This window comes from Periophthalmus magnuspinnatus, chromosome 4, assembly GCF_009829125.3.
Source record: "Periophthalmus magnuspinnatus isolate fPerMag1 chromosome 4, fPerMag1.2.pri, whole genome shotgun sequence".
Classification (NCBI taxonomy): Eukaryota; Metazoa; Chordata; class Actinopteri; order Gobiiformes; family Gobiidae; genus Periophthalmus; species Periophthalmus magnuspinnatus.
In genome coordinates this window covers 26,095,790-26,108,635 of record NC_047129.1, presented here as the reverse complement: position 1 = coordinate 26,108,635, position 12,846 = coordinate 26,095,790, and the positions used below count along the sequence as shown (strand labels likewise).

General features: G+C 38.2%; 1 protein-coding gene across 5 annotated transcripts in view; it reads left to right on the top strand.

Annotated features, from left to right (window-relative positions):
- The window catches only part of nlgn1 (neuroligin 1), a 481,058-nt gene that overhangs the window by 450,225 nt on the left and 17,987 nt on the right, over positions 1-12,846 (top strand). For all 5 annotated transcript variants that reach the window (XM_055221273.1, XM_055221275.1, XM_055221276.1 and 2 more), the window contains 2 exons: positions 8,244-8,429; positions 11,843-12,109. In XM_055221273.1, the coding sequence (XP_055077248.1) occupies positions 8,244-8,429; positions 11,843-12,109 (453 nt within the window). The remainder of the gene's footprint in view (positions 1-8,243; positions 8,430-11,842; positions 12,110-12,846) is intronic.

Sequence of the window (12,846 nt, the reverse complement as noted above, 5' to 3'; positions counted from 1 at the left end):
TAATACCACAACCTTGCAATTCCCCATCCACACCCCCTCACCGTATCACCCGCATCCCGATCCTCCGTATGCTAATCCGGTCCGTGCCGTATGCTAAAGGCGTGCTAGCTTGTTTTGTTTTTTTTCATAAGTGTCAGCAGGCAAACGGAGCACACCTGAACGCACCGGTCCCTGGCGCCGTCTAAATAAAGGAGCCAAGATGGAGGACGGCGTGTTCATTATTTCCACAGAGCAGTGCTTTGTGCCTCATCAGCATACTCCCCAGTCGACTAACCCTAGCGCGCTGTCATCTCCGGGCTATCCATGCTATATGAGGGATACTAGCACTGATGTCAGAATATTTGGTTTTGTTATCACAGTGTAGTAGGAGTAGAAAAGGCAGTAGTAGCAGTAGGAGTAGTAGTAGTAGAAAAGGCAGCAGGAGTAGAAGGACTAGTGCTGGTAGTTGTAGAAGTAGTAGCGCTAGTAGTTGGCCTAATAGTACTAGTAGCAGTAGTAGTAGTAGCAGTGGTAGTAGTAGTGGTAGTAGTAGTAGTAGTAGTAATAATAGAAAAAGCAGGTAGTTGTAGAAGCAATAGTGCTAGTAGTAGCAGCAGTAGTAGTAGTAGCAGTAGCAGTAGTAGTAGCAGTAGTAGTAGTAGTAGTAATAGCAGAAAAGGCAGGTAGTTGTAGAAGCAGTAGCGCTAATAATAGAAGTGGTAGTAATTGGCCTAATTGGAGTAGTAGTAGTAGTTGTAGCAGTAGCAGTAGTAGTGGTAGTAGTAGTAGTAATACTGGAAAAGGCAGGTAGTTGTAGAAGCAGTAGCAGTAGTAGTAGTAGCAGCAGTAAAGAAAAGGCAGGTAGTTGTAGAAGCAGTAGCGCTAATAGTAGTAGCAGTTGGCCTAATAGTAGTAGTAGTAGTAGCAGCAGCAGTAGTAGTAGCAGTAGTAATAGTAGAAAAGGCAGGTAGTTGTAGAAGCAGTAGCGCTAGTAACAGAAGTGGTAGTCGTTGGCTTAATAGCAATAGTAGTAGTAGTAGAAAAAGCAGCAGTACTTGAAGGATTAGTGCTTGTAGTTGTAGAAGCCATAGCACTCGTGGTGGAAGTGGTAGTAGTTGGCCTAATAGTAGTAGTAGAAGTGACAACTGGCTGTAGTTGTACAATTAGTTTTTGTGTAGAAATTCTGAAGTGGTAGTAGTAGGCTTAATAGCAGTAGTAGTAGTCTAGTAGTAGAAATAGCAGTAGATTGAGAGCAAGCAGTATTGGTAATCGAAGTGAAAGTAGTAGAAGTAGTAGGCTTACTAGTACGTGAAAGTGGTAGTAAAAGCAGTAGAAGTCAGGCTGTTATTTTTTTTACATAGTAGTAATATTAGCTGTATGAGATTATGGGCTATATGAGAGATGCATTGATGTCAAACTATTGTGTGTGGAAAACTCTCATTCCGTTGTTCTCATCACAGTCACTTCCTGTTTGTAGTAATAGTAGTCGTAGCAGTCCTTTGTGCCTCATCGGCGTACTCCCCTGTGTGACAGCCCTAGCATGCTGTCATCTCCGAGCCGTCTGTGCTATAAGAGGGAGCCAAATACTGATGTCAGAATGATTTGGGTTTGTGTGGAATTCTCATTCAGTTGTCCAGTAGTAGTAGAAGTAATAGTAGTAGTAGCTCTATGAGGTTATAGCTTTATATGAGGGAACCACTAATGCCAAACTACTCTGTGATCAGAATAAAAACCAGAATGAGAGTTTTCCCACACGATCTGTCCCTGTCACATGATCTAATAGTAGTAGGAGGACAAGTAGGAGTAGTAGAAAAGGGAGCCGTAGTAGAAGGATTAGTAGTAGTAATAGTATTGGTGGTAGTAGTAGTAATAGTAGTGGTAGTAGAAATATTAGTAGTAGTAGTAGTAGTAATAGTAGTACTTTCTGTGCTATGTGGAAGATCCAGTTATGTCAGGATATTTGGTGTAGTGTGTAATCGTGCTCATTCAGATGTTGCTGTGATCAAAGTGTTGTAGTAGTAGTAGTAGTAGTATGTAGTATGGTATATTAGTCATAATGATCATCTCCAGGCTATGATGCAATATGGGGATCTATGTACTTGTGCCACTATTTTTAGTATAATGGTACCAGTAGTAGTAGTAGTAGTAGTAGTAGTAGTAGTAGTAGTAGTAGAAAAGGCAGCAGTAATACACAGATAATACTAGTAGTTGTAGAAGAAGCAGGCGTATAGTAGTAGAAGTCGTAGTAGTAGTAGTAGTAGTAGTAGGTAGATTAGTGATAATGATCATCTCCACGCTATGACACAATATGGTGATCTATATAATGGTGCCACTATTTTTAGTATAGTAATAGTACTAGTAGTAGTAGTAGTAGTAGTAGTAGTAGTAGTAGTAGTAGTAGTAGTAGTAGTAGTGACAACACTCTTAGTATAGTTGCTGGCCCTACTGAGATACAAGATAACTCCAGTGTTGTCTTATAGCTGACTAGGGTTATAGTTGTACAGTTTGTTTTTGTGCAGTAATTGTGTCATTTTGTATTTTTTGATCACAGAGTGGAGATTAGGTTTACAAACGAGGAACATGTCAGGTCACACAGAGCGGATGACTACAAGATTTGTGATTCTTAATTCAGATCATTGTGGTACCATACACTACCATGTATATACTATAAAATGAGCAGTAGTATTTTTCACCACAAGAAACCTATAGATAATTCCCCAAAATGAAATCCTAAAGTTGCATCTACTTGTCTCTATTACATGTTACTGCTGTCTCAAATGTTCCACAGTATGGCTTTACATGTACGTATCTCCATGGAGACAAGCAGCTCATAGGACAAATGCATGTATTTCAGTGCGTTTTTGTCAGCTATAGTTGTGATAAAAGCGAGATAGAGAAGTTTGATGTGTTACTATGGGACAACCCAACCATTTTAATAACAATTTAATGATCTCCATGGACACAGACAGGAGAAAAGTGGCAGTGTGGCTTTAAATACATGCATTTTCGTGGGAAAGTTAATACAAATTAAACTGTTTGGATTAATTGCTGACACATAACATATATATATATTTTTTTTTTATTGTTTTGAAAATGCTATATTCGCCGATAACAGCATTTTAACAATAAGTTTCAGTTTCGTTTGTGGTAAGTCTTCCCCTCCCACGCTCTCCATGCTAAGTCACTCACCCTTCAGAGTGCTATCACAACACAATCTGCTCACCTTAAACTACCAGGTTTGTGAAGTCGTAGTGTATCATACTTTTGCGTATTTATGAAAATTGCCTGTGATCTTAAACCTCTTCAGGCGTGTTGATTGATGAGGGAGCGATGTTATAACACGGCAGAAAGCTCCAAAAAACAGATTTAGCAAATATTCCCCTCTTTAATTTTTGCATATTTGTCAGTAGATATTGTGATTCATGCGCCTATCGTTAATTACAGCTGAGGAAAAAAATGTGACTTGTTATTTTACTCAAATTAGATAAATTGCAATAGAAATTCATCAATATTTTTATACACAACAGCAGGGGATGTCATTAGAACACAGTGAAAAAGATTTGTCAAATTGATCGGGAATACAAAACAGCTGTGTTTAGCAATTAAGCTTTTTTTTTTATGTCAACGGAATGAACTATTTAGTTTTATGTGTGTTTCAATTAACATCATATTTAGATTTTATCTTTAAATTATCGCATACTGTTTAAATTAAATAAATAAATAAATAAATAAATAAATAAATAATATATAAAAAAAATAAACAACACATTTAAAGATGCTATACCTGATTGTCTTAAATATGTGAAAAACAGAGCTCTGCCCCCGGACCCGGAGCAATTCCCAGAGCATAGAAACGCAACTTGGCCAGCCAGTGTGTCAATGTCCCAAGCAAACTCTGACAATGAAAAGCAGTCTTATTTGTCCCATAAAATTGCAGAAAATAAGTACAGGTCAATTAAAGGCGACTATTTTATGCAAAAAAAAAAAAAAAAGGAACCCTGTGAGTTTTAAGTCATGTTATAATGTTGTTACCTCATCAAAAACATACCTGCAGTTGTGTTTTGTTTCATTCACACGTTTGAGTATCCCTTCATTATTAGTCTGTCTACATCTCTAAAGCTTAAAATGCTCTGTTCCACCTTGTGATGTCATGAAGTGGTAGTTTTTAAGTTAATAGCTACTTTTTTACCTTTTGTTCAGTAGAGATCGGCAAAGCCAGGGCTGAAATTATCCAAATGTTTCTAGTGGAGATGTATAGAGTTTAAAAACACAGTGGAGCACTTACTTCCTGTATTACCACATGACATCACAAGGTGGAACGGAGTGTTTTCCATTTGAGAGTTTAGCCTAAATATGTAGGGTTTGTGTGTTAAACATGTGTGAATGAAACAAAACACAACTCCAGGTCTGTTTGTGATGAGGAAATCACTCAATCATTATAACATAGATCAAAAAATAACATAATATGGGCCCTTTAATATTTGCATCATATTACTACAAGTGATCAGAAATATCAGCACCTTTTTCCATTACATTTTATAAAGCTTTATAAGACAATACCAGCAACAATGTGATCAGCACCATGGACAGCTCCTCTTGTGTGGCTGTGTGTATGCATTCATAATACCAAATGAATATTAGCTGTATATTTATTTTATTTATGCATGTGTGTATCATTGTAAACTTAATCAACATCGTGACAAACAATAATTTTAAACTGAAATATTTTTATTGAATAATGGCTTTACATTAACACTACTCCTTGAATAAAAGACAAAGCATTACCTACCTTCTCTGGAGCCCACAGTGGTAAAGTCTCATGTCTATCCCGGGCAGTAATAGTCAGTTTGCACCAGGGACACTTCTCACCGCTTCCATTGCTCCATATAAGATTCCATGGTGACTTCCCAGTGGACAGGGGGGTGGCGGGGGTAAGTGAGCCCAGATAGGGTAGAGTAGTCTGGATGGGTTTTGTGTGGAGGGTCCCCGGTGCCCTCGGAGCCTAATAGAGCTTTTAACATGGAAATGTGCAGCGGAGATGACGGCACAGATATGAAATAGTTGTAAAGACCGAAGCTCTCCTGTGGAAAGTCTCGAGTGGTTCTATTGGAAATCTATATTGAAATCAGACCAGGAATTTATTTATTTATTTTGTAAAAGGCCTGTATTTGATTTTCCGATAAATGCTCTTTACATTATGCATTGTATGGTAAAAGCTGTTTAATAAGGAGACTGAGTCTTTTAATTATAATCTATTCAATTTACATCACATTTTCTCACAGACTGTATAAAGAAGTGGACGAAGGATCATGTAGAGTAGGTTAATATGAACATTTTATGAAGAGAAATGCAACAGTTTTTCAATAGAAAGTGAATTGGAGCCATAGTTAACAGACCCAGTAGCGCGTTTATGCTCATTTCCTATTTGTAATGTTAGCTATGTCCATTTATATATACCGTACAGTTTATGGCGATAACTAACACAGAAGCTACTGACAAAGCAGCTCAGGCACATAGTTACTAAGACTCATGGGAAACCAATTGTCTGACAGTAAACCTGACACTTCATTCTCTGTCACAGTGCATTTTCAAAAGTGACAAAAAAACAGTAAATAAGCAAACAACTGCATGACACTATCCCAGCAGAAGCATGGAGGCAGAAAGAACGAAGTGGGTGGGGCTAACTAAAACATGCTTTGAAATCAGTTATCGGCTCTTTAAGGAAATTGTATGAAGTAACAGTGCGTGTGTGTAGTATTATGTTTTAATACAACCATTGGGATAATGAATGAGCTGGCCATTAGAACCGTAAAATAGTTCGATCCCTTTTGTTCAAGTGTATTCTGATGTTGTGTACTTGGGCAAAACACCTCAGATAAATTTTTCACCCTTTATTCACAAGATCGACAGTGTATACGTTGCTCTTCTTCCAGAGTCACCCTTTATTCCAATGCATTGCTACAGTAAATACAATATAATTAGTTGTATATGTTGTTTTCATTGCTAGAAAAACATGTATCTTTACTATGAGCAGAGTCAAAGTCACCTCTCCACAGGTCTGACTTGTAACTTGGCCTGGCGGTGTCACCTACTTGTTTCCATGGATAAGAAAGCATTTAAATTAAGCATCATCCAATGGGAAGTAATGTTATACTTTGCTTGGTAGTACACAAGTTAAAAGGTCAGTTTGCGGTTTACACATTCCAAAAATCCTAATTATTTGCCACATAGAGTTTATAAGCACTTTTCACAGTTCCTCACATTGATAAAACTAACAACAACTAGCATGCTAACATGCACCTCCTGCTTATCTGATAATAAAATGCTTTAGAATTAGGAGCAGACTGTCCGCAGTGGACTTATTTTGACCCCAAGAGCTGTTTATACCAGATATCTGTTCCAGGGGCAGGACAAATTTTGTGTAAATGGGGTACGGAGCCTTTAACGAAGACTTATTGTGCTTGTGTCTGCTCTATAGTTATAATTTATGACACCAGTGGATCATTATGTTATAATTCGCACATTTAAAATCACAATATTTGTTAAAAATGACTTAATAAATGAAACAAGCCCACTGACTTCCATGTTAGAAAACTGCAGTGCCCAATGGGACCTGATGACGCCGTAAATGTCATCACAACAAAGAATAGGAGATTTTTTTTTTATAAATTTGTACCTAAATGACTACGCAACGCTGCTGAATCCTACATGTATCATTGATTAAGAAATTAAAATGAAAGAACGTAGTAGAGAGCAGTGGGTGCATTCTCGTGACGGCAAAAGCGGGGATCTATTAACAATATCGCGTCTTAAAAATAAGCTGTAAAGATCACTCAAACATGCACGAATCACTCTAAAAAACAACATCGAGAGGGTAAATCAGAAGGGGATACAACTATAACATGGTTAAAAGCTCTGAAAAGTCCATTTTCCATAATAGGTCTGCTTTAAAACAAAAGCTAAATTCTTGTTGACAGTAAACATCTGAAGAATAGTTAGTTCAAATGATACATTATAATAATAAAATACTAACTTCCGCACAGTTTTCCCTGCTCTGATCCTGTCTCGGTACAAGTTGTTGGTAGAATCAGGGCAGGGTCACAGATTTGCATGTGTTTGTCTAAAAGAAGCTCTCCTCCTCTGTTATATTTAGCGTCCACACATTTAAATGCATCCACAGGGTAATAACTCTTGTTTCTTTTCAGCCAATTATTAAACAGCTGCTGTGCTCGGGCTCCTCTGAACAGACATAGATATGCATATGTAAGGACACAGTTCAACCTGCCAGTGTGTGCTCTTAGATGCTCACGCTAATCATGTTTTTATCTTTAAAAAATAGTGTTAGGCTGTTTCAGTTTGTGGCTATTTCAAACTTAGCCATGGGTCAGAGAATATAGTCCAGTATGTTTGGGGTAGTTATAATTTTGAAGGCTACTTATATCAATTTTTGCATTATTTTTTTGATTTTTTTTTTTTTTTTTTTTGTATTTTTAACTTTACTTTAAAGACACTGTAGCTGAATTGTACTTGTTTTAAACGATTTGTTGTGGTCCAAAATCATTTCTCACTGACTTATTCACCCAAAGAATTTATAAGCGCCAACTTTCAGAGGTCAGAGCGGGAACATCTAGCATGCTAACGTGCACTTCCAGATTATCAGACAATAAAATGCTGTACAGGGAGATGCAGTGGACCAATTTTGACCTCAAGAGCTGCTTATATATCTGTACTGGGGCAATACGGGTACAAAAAAGGAAACATTGTTATGAACACAGGCGGCACCATTATCTTCCCGGTTGTGTGCTTTTGCATAAGGCTAAAATAAGTTGTATAAAGTTTACAAAGCTGTTCTCTAGCTTCACAGAGAGTTGGTACATTGCTGACTTGTTGGAACACATGGACATAGTGCATTTTACATAAATCAACCTACTTTTTATTTATTTTATTTTATTTTTTTTATTTAAAGGGCCCAAATTATGCCATTTTCTTATCTATGTTGTATCTATGTATGTCATAATGTGGTTTCCTCATCAAAAACAGACCTGAAGTAGTGTTTTGTTTCATTCACACATGTTTAAACTCTCCATATTTAAGTTCTTAAGCTATATAGTTCGTTTCTCCAACTGTAAGCACTCTGTGGGGAATTGAACCTGAGTGGACAATCACTTCAATTTTTCATTCAAAATTAATCACTGCATTTCAAAACCTCCCATAAAACATTTAAAGTTCAGTCCACTCATACCCGCTCCTCCTCTTCTGTGCAGGGTTCCTGAGCACCGGGGACCAGTCGGCCAAAGGGAACTACGGGCTCCTGGACCTGATCCAGGCTCTGCGCTGGACCAGTGAGAACATCGCAGCGTTCGGAGGAGACCCACTCAGGATCACTGTGTTCGGGTCGGGAGCGGGGGCGTCCTGTGTCAACCTGCTCACCCTGTCCCACTACTCTGAGGGCAACCGCTGGAGCAACTCGACTAAAGGTAAAGACTCGGCTTGTCAAAAGTATCGGAAACTAAACTAAAACTGGCATTGAGACAGGATCCTCATTGAGCAAATAAAGATACTAGTGTTGTTGCTATACTAACATTTTAAACTTGATTTTGAGACTCAATACTCAATAGTGATTTTCAATATTGAATCATAGTGCTTTCTGTTATATTCCCATGTGGTCTTATATCTGTGTAATCCCTCAGTCGTCCAGGTAGGTTCCATAGTGGTCCATGTAGTCTGTGTATATATTCAGGAAAGGTTCATATCTGTCCTGTGAATGTGATGTTTTTGTACTGATACTTGCTGAAATGAGTATCCTCTTTCAGTATTGGTTTACTAACTCATAGTATCTGATGTTCATTTTTTCCTGAATAGCTTTAGAATGATCTTGAGCTGTATCAGATCACATAGTTCAGTACACGCCAATGAACCTCTATGGAACCTACCTGTACGACTGAGGGATAACACCACATGCTAGTACTAAAATTTAATGCTGAAAATGACATTTTATGGTCTAGAAAGATTGTTTTTAATTCTCATCATGGTATTAGAATCTATTCCTTAATATTGATGTCAAGTTTGACATTTTAGTATTGCGACAACATTAGTAAAGTCAAGCGTTTAGAAATAATACCTGATTTATTTGCTAAAACATACACGTGTTAAACAATGGTCCAAAGTTATTCCTCACTTTCCTTACACATTTGTAGCATCCTCATTATTCACCACGTTGAGTTTATAAGCACGTTTCTTGACTTTCAGAGATCAAAGAAGAGTTTTGCCATCACCGTGCGTAATGCGTAACAACAACTAGCAAGCTAACAGTGCATCAACCTTCATACGTCCTGATTCTCGAACAGTAAAAATGCTTTATAATTAGATGCTAGTCTCATTTTGACCCTAAGAGCTGCTTTTACCACTGACTACTTTCAGAGACCAGAGCATGACTGTAACGCTAACTGCAAGTAGCAGGCTAACAATGCACTTCCTGATTCTTGGATGATAAATGTGTTTTGAAATAAATGAAATCAAAATCATATTAAAACCCTCCTCTACACTTACGAACACTCTATTGTATCAAATAAATTAATTTTCCTTGAATATTCCATTAGACAATAAACTAGGGCTGTAACAACATTTGAAAATACAGCAGTGAGTGTCAATAGCAAGTAATTACATTTGCTCAAAACAAAAATGTGAGAGCTGCTACAGTCTAACACAAATAAATGACTTCTCTGCTTAATATTTAATTGCCTCCTGATATCTACAAAAACAAAAGTGAGTAAAAACAGTTGTCGAAAAAACATTTTTCACTGATACAGACTTTGGGATCATACATGGTTGAACTCATTATCCTTCCCTCCTTAAATAAGACATTTCTGGGTCCATGCACTGAGGAAATCAATCGTTGTTAGCTAAGAGTGAATAAGGATAGATAAAGGATGCTTTCATCCTTTATCTATCCCTATTCACCTTGTTTCGGAAGTTGCCGTGGGCGCCGCCATCGTCATTCGGGTTGGATTATTTTGCATGGGGCTGCCGATCTTAACAGCAACTTAGCCATTTTAAAGCCTCGCAGAGATTCGATGCATTGTTGACAGGTTGGTGTGAATGTTTTACACAAACCAACCTTTTATATATATATATATATATATATATATATATATATATATATATATATATATAAACAGAAGTTCCACCACAAAAAAAGCATTGTTTAGTACCATTTAGAGCACATGTGTCAAACTCAAGGCACCCGGGCTAAATGTTGCCCCCCACACATTTTATGCGGCCCACAACAAGATAAATTAAAAGGTCTGACTGTCTTAAAATGTCAGTTTATCAGGAGATACAGTTATACAGCCATATTTTTACATCTATGGAAATGTATGTGTAATATTTGTAACTCGAATAAGAGATAAATACAGAGGTAGTTAATGAACAAGTGATAAAAAAGTAGTTTATTTAAATTACATGTGGCCCTTTGAGAGTGACCGTTTTGCTAATGTGACCCTCGGTGAAAATGTGTTTGATGCCCATGGTTTAGAGGCAAAAGTGGAATAAGGTCAATGTACCGGCTAATGGACATAGTATATATAAATGGACATAGCTAACCCATTAGCCGCCATGTTCCAAGTAGGAAGTCATCATGGGCGCGCTTCTGGCTCCACTGACTCTGGCTCCAATTCACTTTACACCTTTCTCTCCGTGAATGCTGCTGTCAGGCTCGTCATTTTTACCTTAAAATGTTCATATTAACCTGCTCTACATGATCCTGGTATTTTTATTTCGCTATTGTGTGCATAACTCAACATATGAACATTAATAACAGACAAAACAGGCGCCTTCTTCCTTCTCGCAACAGGTCCGATCGACAACTCCTAAGTTCCTGTTCCGTGCTAAACCAATCCAAATTCGCCCCTGTAACTGTTAGCCTCGATGAGTTTCAGTTGACTGGAGCTGAACACTATGGGTGACGTCACACTCCCTTAGTTCACTTCTTTATACAGACTATGCTAATGAAGACAACAAGGAAAACATTTAAATCTATTCTTTGAACATCTAGATTTTGTGACTATAGCACTTTGAGATGGTCTGATCTTGAAACTAAGCAGGTTTAGGCTTGGATTGGGATTATTTGGAATACCAGGTGTAACAGTGGCCCAGCAGTGGCTCCAGTAACTGCTGTTGTGTCCTTAGGCAAGACACTTCACATACCTTGCCTCTGTATGAATGTGTTGAGTGAGTGATTTGGTGAAGGTTAGAAGCAGCCTTGCTATCTATTATTGTTATATACCTACCTTCTTAACTTCATAGAATGTACATATTATTGTAAAATAGCCTTTATGATTCTCTTAAAGGAGCACTATGCAACTTTTCTGGTGGAGGTTCTCTCATGTGTTCGTTTTCATGGAGAACTTTTTTTTTTTTTACCTTGCTTGCAAAGTTCCACAAAAACACCTTAAAAACATGCATTCTCTTGAGGAGTGGTGCCTCTATACAGATCTGATATGTAAACTGGCGTGGCGGCGTCAACTGCCTGTCTCCATGTCGTTAGATAAATTTAAAGCCAAACTATGGAACATGCCAGGCACAACAACAACATAGTAGAAAGCAGGTGATGGATGCTCCATTGGAAAAGTGACAAAGTGTACCTTTAAAACAAAAAGGTCACATTTTTATATAACGTTTTTCCATCTTCAAGGCACTCAAAGCACTTTACATCCAGGAACCGTGGGTCTGACCGCTCAACCAATGATGTTTATGTCGAGAGCGGGATTTGAACCTGCTAACCTTTGGATCAGTGGATACTCTACCAACTGAGCTACTGTCGCCCCATATCCCAACATTAACCTCTTCACTCTATCTCTACTAGGTCTGTTCCAGCGCGCCATCGCTCAGAGTGGCACAGCTCTCTCCAGTTGGGCGGTGAGCTTCCAGCCGGCTAAGTACGCACGTATGCTAGCCCGGAAGGTGGGCTGTAATCTGGAGGACACGCTGGAGCTAGTGTCCTGTCTGCAGAAGAAGCACTACAAAGAGCTCGTGGACCAGGACATCCAGCCCGCGCGTTACCACATCGCCTTCGGACCCGTCATCGATGGAGACGTGATCCCAGACGACCCGCAGATACTCATGGAACAAGGTAAGAAGAGATACTGCAATGTTTGTTATTGGCCTTTAAACATGCTCTCGAGTACCTTTGCTTTGACAGTTTCAGAACATAAAGGTCCTATATTATACAAAATAAATTCTCATGAACTTCTGAGCTTTATTATTAGTCTGTCTGCATCTGAAAAGCTCAAAATGCTCTGTTCCACCTTGTGATAACTTGAAAAGTACCACTTCATGACAACAGCTACCTTTTACCTTTTGTTCTGTAGAGATTAGCAATTCCAGGGCTGAAATCATCCAACTGACTCTAGTGAAGGTGTATGCTTTTTTTTTTTTTTTTAAATGAAACAACAAAACTCAGGTACAAAAACAGGTACTTTTTAGGGAGGGAACACAGTATAATATGGGTCCTTTAACCTGCATATAGAAGACACTATTGGGCACATCATGCTTCTTGTTTAAGCTCAAAACCTCCAGTATTCAGTCACTGAGCTGCAGAGGCTGCACTAGCACAGCATTAAGAGTTGTTGGAAATAACTGAAGAGGGAGATTAGAGAAAAGTTGCAATGTTCCTCTTGAAGAAGGATCAAACAGTTACTATAGAGAGTTAGGTTGTAAAAAAGAGACCCAGGCAGTTTCTTACATACTGATATTTAAAGGTCCTATATTACACAAAATGGAGTATTGTGAGTGTTATGCCGTGCTAAAATGTGTTGTCTCATCAAAAACATACCCGGAGTTGTGTTTTGTTTAATTCACACATGTTTA